Below are 12,649 nucleotides of genomic sequence, written 5' to 3' on the forward strand. Positions count from 1 at the left end.
GGTCAAAACTTTACATATACTCCTCACAGTCATCAATGTTATTGTAATTTGACTTTATTTCCAGGGTGTATAGATTTTATCTTCTTATCTCTCAATTTTGCCTAAATAAAAATGATTTCCTTGATAACAATCAAAATTTCAGAGTGAGAATAACTTGTCAGAGCTGGTGTTTGGGAACAAGGTTTATCTAACATTAGCAGCATATTGTTATGTCTTTGATAAACTGACCAACCAAGGACAAAATTCTGGAATGGCTTTCCCAATTCCCCAACATCAACCCTATTGAAAATGTTTGTACTATGCTTAAAAGCTCGGTTCATACCAGGAAATGAATCCATTTAAATGAACTCTACCAATTCTACCAAAATGACTGGTCAAATAGCTTGTTGATGGTTACCAAAGCATGCAGTGTGAAAGGGTAGCAGATTTAGAGAAAATCCAAAATAAATGTAAATTTGTGCACAGAGCTTTTATTTTCAAGAATATTAAATATGCTGTCTGAGCCCCATATTACCATGATATCCATGCCTGTGAGGAGTATATGTAAACTTCTGATCACTTTATTAAGGTAACTACAACTATATTTGCCTTTTCTCCTAAAATGACTTTTTTCTAAAAATGTCACCAATGTGTCTTTTTAACATGGCATTAATTCAAAACAAAAGACCAGCTCAACTTTTCAGTGTTTTACTTTTGTCTCCTGCACGGATTCGTGTTCTGAAATAGAAATGAGAAAATGCAAATAGACATTCTTTGCTACACATCGGCAGGTTCAATGTGCTGCGGTATTGCCCAGCTAAGCAATTCCTGAAAGTTCTTTACACTGTGACACTAAGGAAGGTGCTACGATGCAATACCTCCAGCACTGGCACCAGTCATGATTTCTGGTGTTACTTAAAGTACAGCATTGCTTTATTTTCTGTATTTCCATGCATGGACATGCTAGTCCACGCGGTTTGTAAATTTGCAACAGATATACTCAGATCAAAATTTCTGTGACAAAAACAGAATAATTTATAATGATAAAATGTCTTCTTTTGCTGTCTCTCGGTGTATAAAAACAATGAGGTATTCTTACCCACTCCCACTCATGTTGAGCGTAGTTGCAAGTTTGACAAACCAGCTGACTCCTGTTGGCTCTTTTTTGCTCTCCCCCATAATCAATGTACATATCTTGCTATTTTGCTGCTGTTTTCACACTGTGATATCAACCACTGTTCTACTCACTATCTCTTCCTTGGCAGGTAGTTTACTTTTTCAGAGAAAACACCTGCTTGTTACTGAAAACAATAAGACTCACTAATAAAGATAAGTTCCACATGGTGACATAAAACTGAAGTCAAACTTACAGTATGTGGATTTACTACTAGAAGCAAACACCTCACATAAAAGTAGTGTTATGATTCATTGTTCCATGTATTCTTTAGCTATTGTATTACTTGTCATAAAACTCAAAGTAGGAGGAAAACTATGTGTGCGGGTTTATAGTGTGTGAAGGTAAAATGCTGTGTTGAGTGATGTGTAACATTTCAAAATAAGCATTTTCCCGGCAATTCAGAGTATACTGATCTTGCCACTGAATCCAATAACAAAGCAAACCATTGTGATGTATAGACTTAAATCATCTTTAATTGCATGTTAATATACCGCAAAGACAGGGAGGGTTTTTAAAGCCAACTGAGGGAGATGATGGTTCATGTTGCACTCAGTTTCCACCTGTCTATCCATAAATATTTCCTCTATTTGTATTTCTTTTACTAGTATGAGCAAACACAGTGGTGAAAAGCCAGACAAGATTCACATGTCATTCATGAAGCAATGTACTGGTATGGCAGAGCCCTTTTGTGAGTTTCTTCATGAAAGGTACCCACTACTGCACTTCCATATCATCTGCTACACTCCCCAAATGCTACATTAGTTTCCCTGCAAATGTAAATCTGTCATTTTCAGTGCGCCTCATATTTATGTTTCTTGCACACGCAGCATATCTTTCGACTAAAATGTGCAACCATAAAGAAAGGGTCATAACATACATAGAAATAAGACAAAACAAGCAAAAATGGCCATGAAAGAGGCATTTGATTTGCCTCGAGGCACAAAAACATATTTGCCCAAAGAAGCCATTCGTATTTGTATTTGAAGGGGTGTTTGTCATCGTAACAAAAAAAAAAAAAAGAATAAAAATCCATGTCTGTTTTTTAAATTCCACCACAAAAATTTTCATTTTCATCATGACAAAAAAAAAATTGACCTCCCACAGCAAAGTCTTTCATACACAAATTCCAGATTTTGGGAGTAAGGGTTCAATAAGCTTTGGAACTGACATGCATGAGAAGAAGAAAAAAATCAATCATGTAATTTCTGAAAGCTGATTCAAACAAATAAATCAGCAACCGTACAATCATCATCAATCAAGGTAAAATTCATAATAGAATAGAACAGTTTCTAAATTTTATTACATAACCTTCAAAAGTTCATTTCTACAATGTAGCCAGTAAATGTGTTAAATGAATCATCACAGCTCTTGATTCATTTTGAAAGCTGTAATTCCTCTCATTGTGTTATGAAATAATAACAAAAGCAATTACGGGGATAAACAGGAGCGAGGACGGATTTGTTTACAGGATGCTACTGTGAGTAGGTCACACACACTCATCTCTGCCAACCACAACAACAGAAAGCTTTTTGTTTGTTTGTTTGTTTGTGTCTTTTGTCCAACCGCTGTCTTTTCACAGGGTGACATCCTAAGTGGAACAGGACAGACAGATGAGATAGAGACCTCCCCGCATTGGCTCTGTGATTATAAATCAACAAATCACACAGATGGAGGTCAGATGAGAACAGAGTTAACTGAACATCCATTTCACAGTACCTGGTGGGGGTTATGTATAAAAGATGAACGCATTCAGGCTATGGCGGTCGCTGACCTATTTCAGAATGACGGATGCTTGACAGGGCAATAGCAATTTGAAGAGGCTAAAGGTAGCTTGCTTGTCCTTTCTGACTCTTTGAATGTGGTATTTACAATCTAAGCTGAGGTGAAATAGAAAGAGATCAGATAATGCATTCTTTTTTCTCTCTCCCCTCCCTTCCATTCTTATTTAAAGCAGGATAGCCAGCAGCACAAACAATGCCACTAATGCCAGCTTTTGCAGTATAAGCTCCATGTAGTTTTTGCCTTTTTGAAAATGTCAAAATGAAAGGTTAGCACGGCAGAGAAAACAGTCACAGGGATCTGGAACAAAAGCTGGCAGTCGTACCGACGTAAAGAGACAGCGTCTGGATGTTTTGTGGGTGGACTCTGCCCGACATTTATCCACCAACGGAAAACACACAATGATGGCACAATGGCAAATTAAAATAAACACACATCTCGACATTTAAAAAGTGTAGCGTCCTAACAGAAATTCTCGGGTGAGTTCTTGGAACAAAAAAAACATATAGCGACGACACATTTGATAACCGATGACAGCACATTGTGTTGTTTTTTTTCAGTTTTTTTTTACATCTGAACCCACTGTAGCTTTAGAGCCATTTCAGACGATGAGACATTTTCAAAATGTTGAAAAACAAGACAAAACCTTCCCTCCATCAGCTGACAAAAGGGGCAAGAATTCCTGGAAAGCCTTAATAATGTTAGACATGAAGAGTAAGAGACGAGCATCAATCAACAGAAGCATCCTGGGTTAACTTTTTTGGCTCGGCAGCAATCTATATGATTGGTCGCCTTTGGTTCTTGTCATCCTTCACTGTAGAATGATATATGGAGAGCAACAATTGGGTGAGAATGTTTTCTGAAGATAGAGAGCCACAACACAACGGAGGAGAGGATGACAAAGACAGCTTATCGGGAGAATGTCATTTTTGCTTCTTTTTTTTTCTTTTTTTTAAATCCGGGGGAGTGGAGAAGAGAGAAGGCCCTCCATCACATAAATAAATAAGCAACAGCGCAAATGGGTAGATAACTTTTTATGAAATATCAGTTTTGCTATTCTTTTTTTTTTCTTTTTTTTGCTCCTTGAACAAGAAGCCTGAAATGACTATTTTCTCAAAGCAAAGGAGTAGTGTGTTTTTTTCTTCTTCTAGCCCTAGCATTTAGTCAAGTGCAAAGAAGTCAGTGTTTAGTGGAGGCATATGTATTTTGGCACAGAGTTTCAGTTAAGTGTCAGCTATGCGCACGTGTGCACATACAGCACAGTAGGCATGAGGCTTGGGATGATAAAGCAAACAGAAGCAGAAGATCCTTGATGTCTTTCCATCCATTACAAGAAAAATTCAAAAGATTTGAGGGATTCGTGTGTTTCTGTTGTTGCTGATAAATACTGGAACTGGAAGGAATCCATCCATGAAGTGAATAGCAGTGAGTTTTCTCTAGAGTTAAAACTGACAAAAAGTTATAGAAATTTGTTAAAACTACATAATATTTCAAAATACATGTGGAATCAAGTAAAACTTTATATACGCACTATATTTCTTCTTATCTCTTTTAAAACCTTATTTTTTTTAAATCTTTTTTTCCTTAAATTTATGCATATAAGTGGGATTTTTATTTTTTTTCATTATAGCTTCATCTGTATGTATATATGTACAATATGTACTGTTAGATAGGAAGAGAAGTGATAGGGTTTATGTGGAAGTATGTGTCTGTCTTTCAGGGAGAAAAATTTGAATTCATTTATTTACACCATGCTCCGAGAGCCACTTGGGGTCCGGTGTAGACTGAGGCGGGGGTCTGGGGGTATGTACTGGTGCGGGTGGTTGTAAGGTGGAGGCGGGGGAGGCAGTGGGGGCTGGTGGCCGTCGCTGCCGTGTGAACCGTTTGGCGAGCGGACAGGGGTGGACATGGCGGAGTGACTAAGCTGATGGTGGCTGTGGTGATGGTGATGCTGGTAGTGGTGGTGTGTGGGCGTTTGGCTGAGGAAGGCCTCCATGCGTCCATGGCTGCTGTTGTCGAGCATGATGACCTTGACAATTTGCTGACACTGGATGAGCGCCTCAGGCCGCAGGTCAGCCATGCTGACACAGGGCTGGTGGTGCTGCTGGAGGGGGAGATGATGGGCGGGAGTGCTTGCCGCTGACTGCAGCTGCAGGTGCTGTGGTGGAGGCGCAGGCCCTTGCGTTACCCCCTGGGGCCCCTGCTGGAAAAGCACCTCTCCCCGGTGATTAAGAAGGGCCGCGCTCTCGGGGCTCCGAGCCATGCTGCTGCTGAGCTGGTACGTCTGAAGCCTGTTGTGAATTGACACCTAGTTTAGAAAACAGCCAAGAGAACAGCATCAAATGTTATAAAACTGGTTCCTCCTCTACAATCCGTCAAGCCCTCTTTTTCTTTTTTTGTGGGGGGAGTGAACGCACAGCACACACACACACACACACACACACACACGGGGCATGCGTGGGGGCTTAGGTGTTAAGGATCGGTGGAGGTGTAAAATTCTGTGACTACAATATTCTCCCCTCCCTCCACCCCCACAGGTACTGGGAACAGTGCTGGATGCTGGGAACACCAGTGTGTGTGACTGGCGTCATTGGTAATAGTGGTGGGGAATGGGGATAAGAACGATGCTAGAGGACGGTCCCGGTGGTTCCAAAGGGGACACTGAGGGCCCCCGTGTCTCCCTTCCAAACCACTGTGTGGCACTACGGTGACAGTGAACACGAGGAGACTTGTGGGTCGAGGTAAGCAGAACATAGACCAAGGTCATACGAAGAAGCGGGAGAGGTGGAAGAAGAGGAGGAGAGGAAGTGAGCAGAGTGACAACCACAGACGTCCACAGGCAACAATCAATTAGAATGCAAACCTCCAGATGTCCCATTTGTTTCAGCACTCTGATTTCTATAGGCAGTTTCCCTCAGCTTTTTCCCCCTTTATCTCTCTTCCTTTACTATCTTTTTTTATGCAGCCTACTTACAGAATTGTATAACGTCTCAGAGTTTCAGAAATGTGTATCTCCGAAAACATATGGCAAGAAATTCAAGGAACTGAGCACAATCTGAAATGCACACTGTGTACGGTGGAGATAATTAATGCAAAAAGTACCCCGATGGTGTATTTATATAAATCTAACATTTGAGCGTGGAAGTCGGGTGGACTGCTAGACGAGTCTTCAGTGATAGTTCTCTAGGGGTCTTAAAGGACATTGAAAGCTCTTATTTGGATGTTGGCTCCCTTTTGTTTTGTTCTGTGTCAAGATGATCCCACACTGCTTCAACAATGTTAAGGTTCAGGCAGTGGGGAGACCAATCCATGACTAAGAGTTCCATCATGTGATTTTTCAATCAGATATGCTTTAAATGCATTGGCTGTGTTTGGGATGACTGTCATACTGAAGCTATATATGAAAATGAACCTGTATGCCAATGAGACACATTTCAGAAGGTATTGCATGCTGAATCAAAATCTGGAGATCCCCAACACCACTAGCTGAAATGCAGCCCCAGACAAATTACAGAACCTCCAGCATATTTCACATGCAGAAAGTCACTGTTATGTCTGTCTCCTAACCTAGCTACATAGTAACTGGACTGGCGCTGCTTTGTACAACTTGCCTCATTCACACCAGCACCTTTTTCTACACATGTGCTTTCTGTCTAACAGTTGCACAATTCTGTCAGGTCCTTTTTCTCAAATATTTTTTCTGGACACGCTACGGTATATCCCACGTTTTTGGCAAAAAATACTTTGGGAATCACTGCAAAACTTTCTTTTATTGCTCTCCAGGGGATAAAAGGCATATGATATGATTTGAATTTTTCATGGATTCAGCTAAAGAACAAAGAACAAATTATGCTTTGACAGGCTACAAAGTGCCTAAAGATACCATTTAAAATAGTTTCTTTGCAGAATTGTTTGTTATATGCAGACACAACACTGATTCATTCCTTGAGTTATGTGGTGGAGTTAGGTTTCTGCAAAATATAAAGAAATAAAGTATAACTCAAGACTTTTATCACAGTACATAGTCTCCTACATGGAAGTGTATAATAGTGTATATTAAGAGTTTGGGACTTTTTACATGTATTTTGAGCTTCTTAACCACAGCACAACTATCTACATATGCTTCCAGTTTTAATGTGTCGATCAGAAAACATTTTACCACCAAACCTCTTCAGAATGCCGGCTGTGTGAATATAATAGTCTTTGAAGTTGAAGTATCTTAAGGTTAGAAAGGTCTTACAGTAGTGTTCGTCCCTTCTTTTAAAGCAGTCGGTGTGACTCTTGTACGAAAGAACTCAATTAACATTTTCTCCTTTTGAATGTGCCAAGAGTCACTTCTTCTTGATGACTTACCATACAGTATCAGTGAGCTCTAAATCACTTCAGATAAAGAGTGAAGGATTTAAATGACTTTCTTGTGCCTTTCAAAAGTTTTTTTTCTCAGTAAAAAATAGATTTGTTTAACAGATGGTCCAAATTAGTCAAGAATCACAAAAAGCTCATTAGTTTAAGCCCAAAAGGATGCCTTCGCATGTATCTGTACTAAGCACAAGTTTGTCTTTGGGCTCTAAAGCCATTATTTTGCAGCAGGTGTAATTAGAGATTTGGATTTTTACATCTGGTTCTTCTACACTCAACAAGTCCAGCAGCTTGGCGCAAAAGCAATAAGAGGTGGAAAAAAAGTCTTATAGAGTAACAAATCCAAAACTTTTGGCTCAGATCAGCATCAGTAGCCCTGCGTCAGACTGGTAATCTGTTCAGGGTATACCCTGCTTCTCGCTCTATGCATCATACAAAGACTTGCATATAAAAGCACTCAATGGAACACTATCAGACATAGGTCCTCTCAGACCTCAACATTACTGAAGCAGTGGGGGATCATCTTGACAGAAAATAGAACAAAAGCCAGTCAAAATCCAAAGAAGAGTTCTGAATATCCTTCAAGAAGCCTGGAGAACTATTCCCGAAGACTACTTAAAGAAATGACAACAAAGCTTACCTAAGAGAGTTCAGGCTGTGTTGAAGAATAAATGTGTTCATCTAAAATATTGACTTTCAAGCACGTTAGACACAAACTTTTTGACTTATATGTTAGGTTTCCGTTTATTTTTGCACATGTTTAAATAAATCTTCACACCTATTTGCCATGTTCCTTGCAAAATATGAAGAAATAAAGGGTGGCTCAAGACCTGTGCACAGCACTGAATAAACTTTTTCTCGAAATCTTAAAGGCTCTGACAACAACAGGATTTTAAAAACAACTAACGGCCATTTTGTAACAACACAGTCGGCTTGTTGTCACTGCTCTGAGGCAGATAGTAACGTTAGAATCTCATCACCTTATCAAATCTAAGATTAAAAGCTTGCCGCAGGATTTGGTATCCTTAGATTTCTGCCTCTAGTATAAAGAGGCTTTTTTGGAGTGGACCCTCCTGGTTTTTGAGATAAATGTGTTTGGACAGCTAGTGGCTCCCCACCAGCCGCTGACATTTAGGCTACTGTAGGCTGGATGGCAGAGAGCAAGATGGCTGGTGAAGGTAGTTCAGACAACCATGAAGATTGACCCGAGGTAGAACTGACCTGAGGCACACAAATGAAAAAAGAAATGGAACGAGAATGACCTGAAGCCAACCCTGTGCAAAGAAATGATGAAAAAATACATTGTTGGGATTGGAGTATGTCCAAATTTACTACAGCTAAAATCTTAGTCTTATAATTTGATTTGCACTCTAATTTTTTCTTGCTAGTTTGTCGAATGGCTTTTGTATCACAAGCACTCTGGAATCTATAACGCCAATGATGTGACTGCACATGTTTTCAAATTAAAGCCGATAATAGTTCATTATTATGACTATGAAGCATCTGATAGAACTTATGAATTATATTTGCTTGAGCCAGCACCTGAGCAAAAGACATACAGTGTAACATATACCAGTGGCTGTGTGGAATTAAACAGCCACTGAATGTCAAATTGGCCCCGTGTATTTGGCTTTTCAATCCAAGCCTAAACTCCAGAGCCACAAAAAACAGAGGCTAATAAAGGTCACCTGATGCTTCAAGGATACACATACTGTGTAGTTCCATTTCCTGTGTTTCTTGCACAAAATGTTCACACGAGAGGTCCCCCTCCCCCCAGAGGTCTGGCAAAAGGGTGGGGAGGCGACCATTCCAGGTCAAATGAGCGTTAAAATTATCCGCCTGCATGCTGCTGTGTTAATTAAGGTCTCAATGCTGCATGCGGGTACACACACAGTAAATGCATTTCACACATGTCCTCAGCTTTCCCCAGCCTTTTTTTTTCTTCGTTTTCTTGAAAGGCCCCAAAGGAGTCACAATTTCTGCCTGAGCTTGCGAAACTAATTACAACCTATTTCTTTTTTTTGGCTTCCAGATCATATTTAAGCCTGATGCGTTTTCAGCGTGAGGACAACCTGCTCTGACCGCTGTGAGTGTATTAATTCTCCCGAGCCATCATATTTAATTTTTACACGACAAAGGAGTCCTTTTATCTAATATTTTGTTTGATTGGGTTACCTCACATGCCCGCTGCACATTACCCAGCAGCACTCGTTCTCTCACGCACTCTTCACCCACACTTGCTTGACGCTTCTAATCCTAAAGATACTCCTGAGTTTATCTTGTCCTACCTCGATACTGCCACTGCAAAGACTCTCACTGCACTCACTTACCTGTTGTTTGGGACATAAGCCTATTATTAGGCACTTACCTCTACTGCATTGTGTCCACTTCTGTCATCTATCTCCTGGTGTCCTGCAGGGGGGAAAACAGAAGGGAAAAAGGGACAAAGGTGGTGGCAAAATCACTCTTTTTTTCCAAGATAAAGATAAGGAATTTTAGACTTGCTTGAAGCAAGCAAGCAATCAATCATTATGCAGAAGAACTTCTAGAAGCAAGTGAAAATTCAGTAAACCCCTCTCTAAAAAGCAAATGTACAATCAGAGCTTAGCATCAGTGACTTTTCATGGCAGGCTCTTGAAATCTCAAGGAATGGCATAAACAGCATAGTTTAAGGATGTTTGCTACTGTAGAGGTAGTCTATAAACACCATTAACTTTACATCAATTGTAGTTATAGTCCGTGATGCTGCCACATCAGAATTTATTCTTTTTATTTGAGTTGGGGAAGCTACCCTCCACAAAAAGCCAAAACTATCACTTATCCTCTCTTGCAAGATAGGAAAAATGTTAACAAAGTATAAATTTAACCTGTTACAAGTAAAGCTAACCCTCCAAGTCATCACTGTGTTAAAATGAAACAGTCTGCTCTCCTGTGTCTTTATCATAATGCCATGCATGCAATTAGTTAGCCTCACACATTAAGAAAATGCTACTGATGTCAAGCTCTCTTATGAGGACAAATGACATAAACACAAGATACCAGTAATGAAAATCATTCACCTAGAAATACCATCACACTCACAACTGCATTCATGCAACTTTAAAGCTTTACTAATGGAACAAATGTGTCTATCTTCAAGCTTGGATGCAGCATAGTACAAGAATGCTAAGGAAGGAAGGAAACAAGTGCTCCAGTTCAGAATGAGTGTAAGGAATAATATCTCCTGTGTTTTGGTGTTGCAGTTATTGAATTTGAACTCAAAGATGTGAAATATCCTATGGCTTGCAGTTATTGGGATGGCTATAGAACACAGGCTGTCCCTCTCTCCCTTCTGTGTACCTATGATTCAAACACACTCACAGAGCCTCACATACTGAACTGCTGTCCGGAAGCCACCTTGTAACCTCATTCAGAAGAGTGCCCAATAAAACAGTGTTTATTATCATATGTCTTTAGCATCAGCATTTTGGGAGAAGCATGAATAGACGATAAGAAGATTTTGGTTATACAACCTTATGTGTTCATGACAAATAAAAGTTTATTTTTAAAATTACTTAAAAATGAATGCAAAACTTTTACATGGTTTTAGGCTACTTTTTAGGATCTACTGCTGGATCTAGTAACAGCATAGTCGTACCTGGGTCAGTTACCCAGTGTTTTTGTGTTATTAAAAGGCTTTGATTTCATTAGTTTCATTCTAGTCTCTTGTTTTCTGTTTCTGTGCTCTGTGTTCCTTGTTCCCTGTGTCTCCTCAGTCAGTGTCAAGTCTGTGTCTTCGTGGATATCTCTTGTTTCCCGTTTTACTTTGATAGCCTTGTGTCCTGTGTTCAGTGTTTTGAGTTTTGCTTTCCCTCTGTCTTATTATGTCTGATTAGTCCCAGCTGTATTTCCACCTGTTCCCCATCCTCTCGTCATCCCGCCTGTGTATTTTAGTCCTCAGTCTTCCGCTTGTTGCCGTGTTGTACCACGCCATCTGCTGTGCGGGTTTCTTTGTGTTTCCGGTTTCCATTGCTCTGAGTTCATTGTTCCTAGTTTTCCAGTGTTTCAGTTCTTAGTTCCTGGTTTAGTTTAATTTGTCCTGAGTTTATCTTTCGAGTGTCTGCACAGTGCAATACAGCTGCTTCTTTAAGTTCACCCTTCTATTTGGGTCCTCATCCTGTCCGCCACAGCACCAAACCGTGACAAGTGGCAACAACCTTGACAGATACACTCACTAGCCACTTTATTAGATACACCTTGCTAAGTTCCAATTTTGATTCTGTTTTGCCTGCAGAGCTGCCTAAATACTCAGTGGCACAGATTCAGCAGGGGCTGGAAACTTTGGTCCATATTGACATAATAGCATCACACAGTTGTTGCAGATTTGTTGGCTGCACATGCATGATGAGATTTTCATCGCAAAAGCGACCTATTTTTTGATCTCTGGTGAATGTAGAGCCCATAGAGTGCAAATGTTAAAGAAACCAGTTTGAGGTGGTTTGACCTCTTTGACGTGGCTGGGACCCTACCATTGAATGTTGGGGTCTTTGGCTTCTGTAGCCCATTTACTTCAAGGTTTGACATGTTGTACAATCAGATATATTCCTCCTTATTCTGGACTTTCTCTGCTGAACTCTGGCATCAACAAGGTATTTTAATCCAGAGAACTGGTTGTATGGGAAAATCCCAGCAGATCAACAGTTTGTAAAAGGCCAGGCCGTTTAGTACTAATCACCATAACACCTTCAGAGTCCCCTAAATCACATTCCTTCACCATTTTAATGTTTGGTTTGAACTTCACCAGGTCATCTTGACCATTGAGTTGAGTTGCTGCCATGTGATTGGCTGATTAGATAATTGTGCTAGCAAGGTGTTGATCAGATATATCTAATGAAGAGGCCATTGAGTATAATTCATAATATGGTGTAGAAAGTATTGTGAGTACTATGAATATTTCATTCTTTCACGATCAAGGGGGGGAGAAAAAGCCCTGTTACACAAAAAAATCTAATTTGAATTCTCATTTATTGAGCTTGTATTCATTAAGTGTAGCTCTAAGACCCTTTCACCTGGTTCTCTTTTTAAAATGAGACAGTTTCATAACAACTAGTAAGCTGTGAAAGAGAGAAGTAGAAGTGAGAAGCCCAGTTTAGTTTACTTTGAGAAAGACATTGTTTGAAAGACTATACCCCATTTCATGTGACTTTGGAGGACTAGTAACTACACCTGAAACTAGGCGAGGCTTAGCTAAAGGTGATTTTTGTGCATTTACAGTCTTTACAAGCATTGTACACATCTTAAATTACACAGTGTTCTTGATGTTAAATGCTACAGGTAGTGCCTAGTTTTTGAAGATATGATCAAGTTCATAAAAAC

General features: G+C 39.9%; 1 protein-coding gene across 2 annotated transcripts in view; it reads right to left on the reverse strand.

Moving 5' to 3' along the window:
- Positions 1-1,609: 1,609 nt before the first annotated feature.
- The window catches only part of iqsec3a (IQ motif and Sec7 domain ArfGEF 3a), a 120,641-nt gene continuing 109,601 nt past the window's right edge, over positions 1,610-12,649 (reverse strand). The window contains exons 13-14 of one of the 2 annotated variants that reach the window (XM_085435849.1): positions 9,663-9,706; positions 1,610-5,243 (exon numbers count right to left, since the gene is read on the reverse strand). In XM_085435849.1, coding sequence (XP_085291975.1) covers positions 4,680-5,243; positions 9,663-9,706 — 608 coding nt within the window. In that variant the 3' untranslated portion in view covers positions 1,610-4,679. The remainder of the gene's footprint in view (positions 5,244-9,662; positions 9,707-12,649) is intronic. The other variant, XM_085435850.1, reaches the window with a different exon arrangement.

This window comes from Copadichromis virginalis, linkage group LG17, assembly GCF_057382275.1.
Source record: "Copadichromis virginalis isolate Kocher_CV1m ecotype Utaka linkage group LG17, C_Virginalis_male_GT1.1, whole genome shotgun sequence".
In the NCBI taxonomy this organism is placed as follows: domain Eukaryota; kingdom Metazoa; phylum Chordata; class Actinopteri; order Cichliformes; family Cichlidae; genus Copadichromis; species Copadichromis virginalis.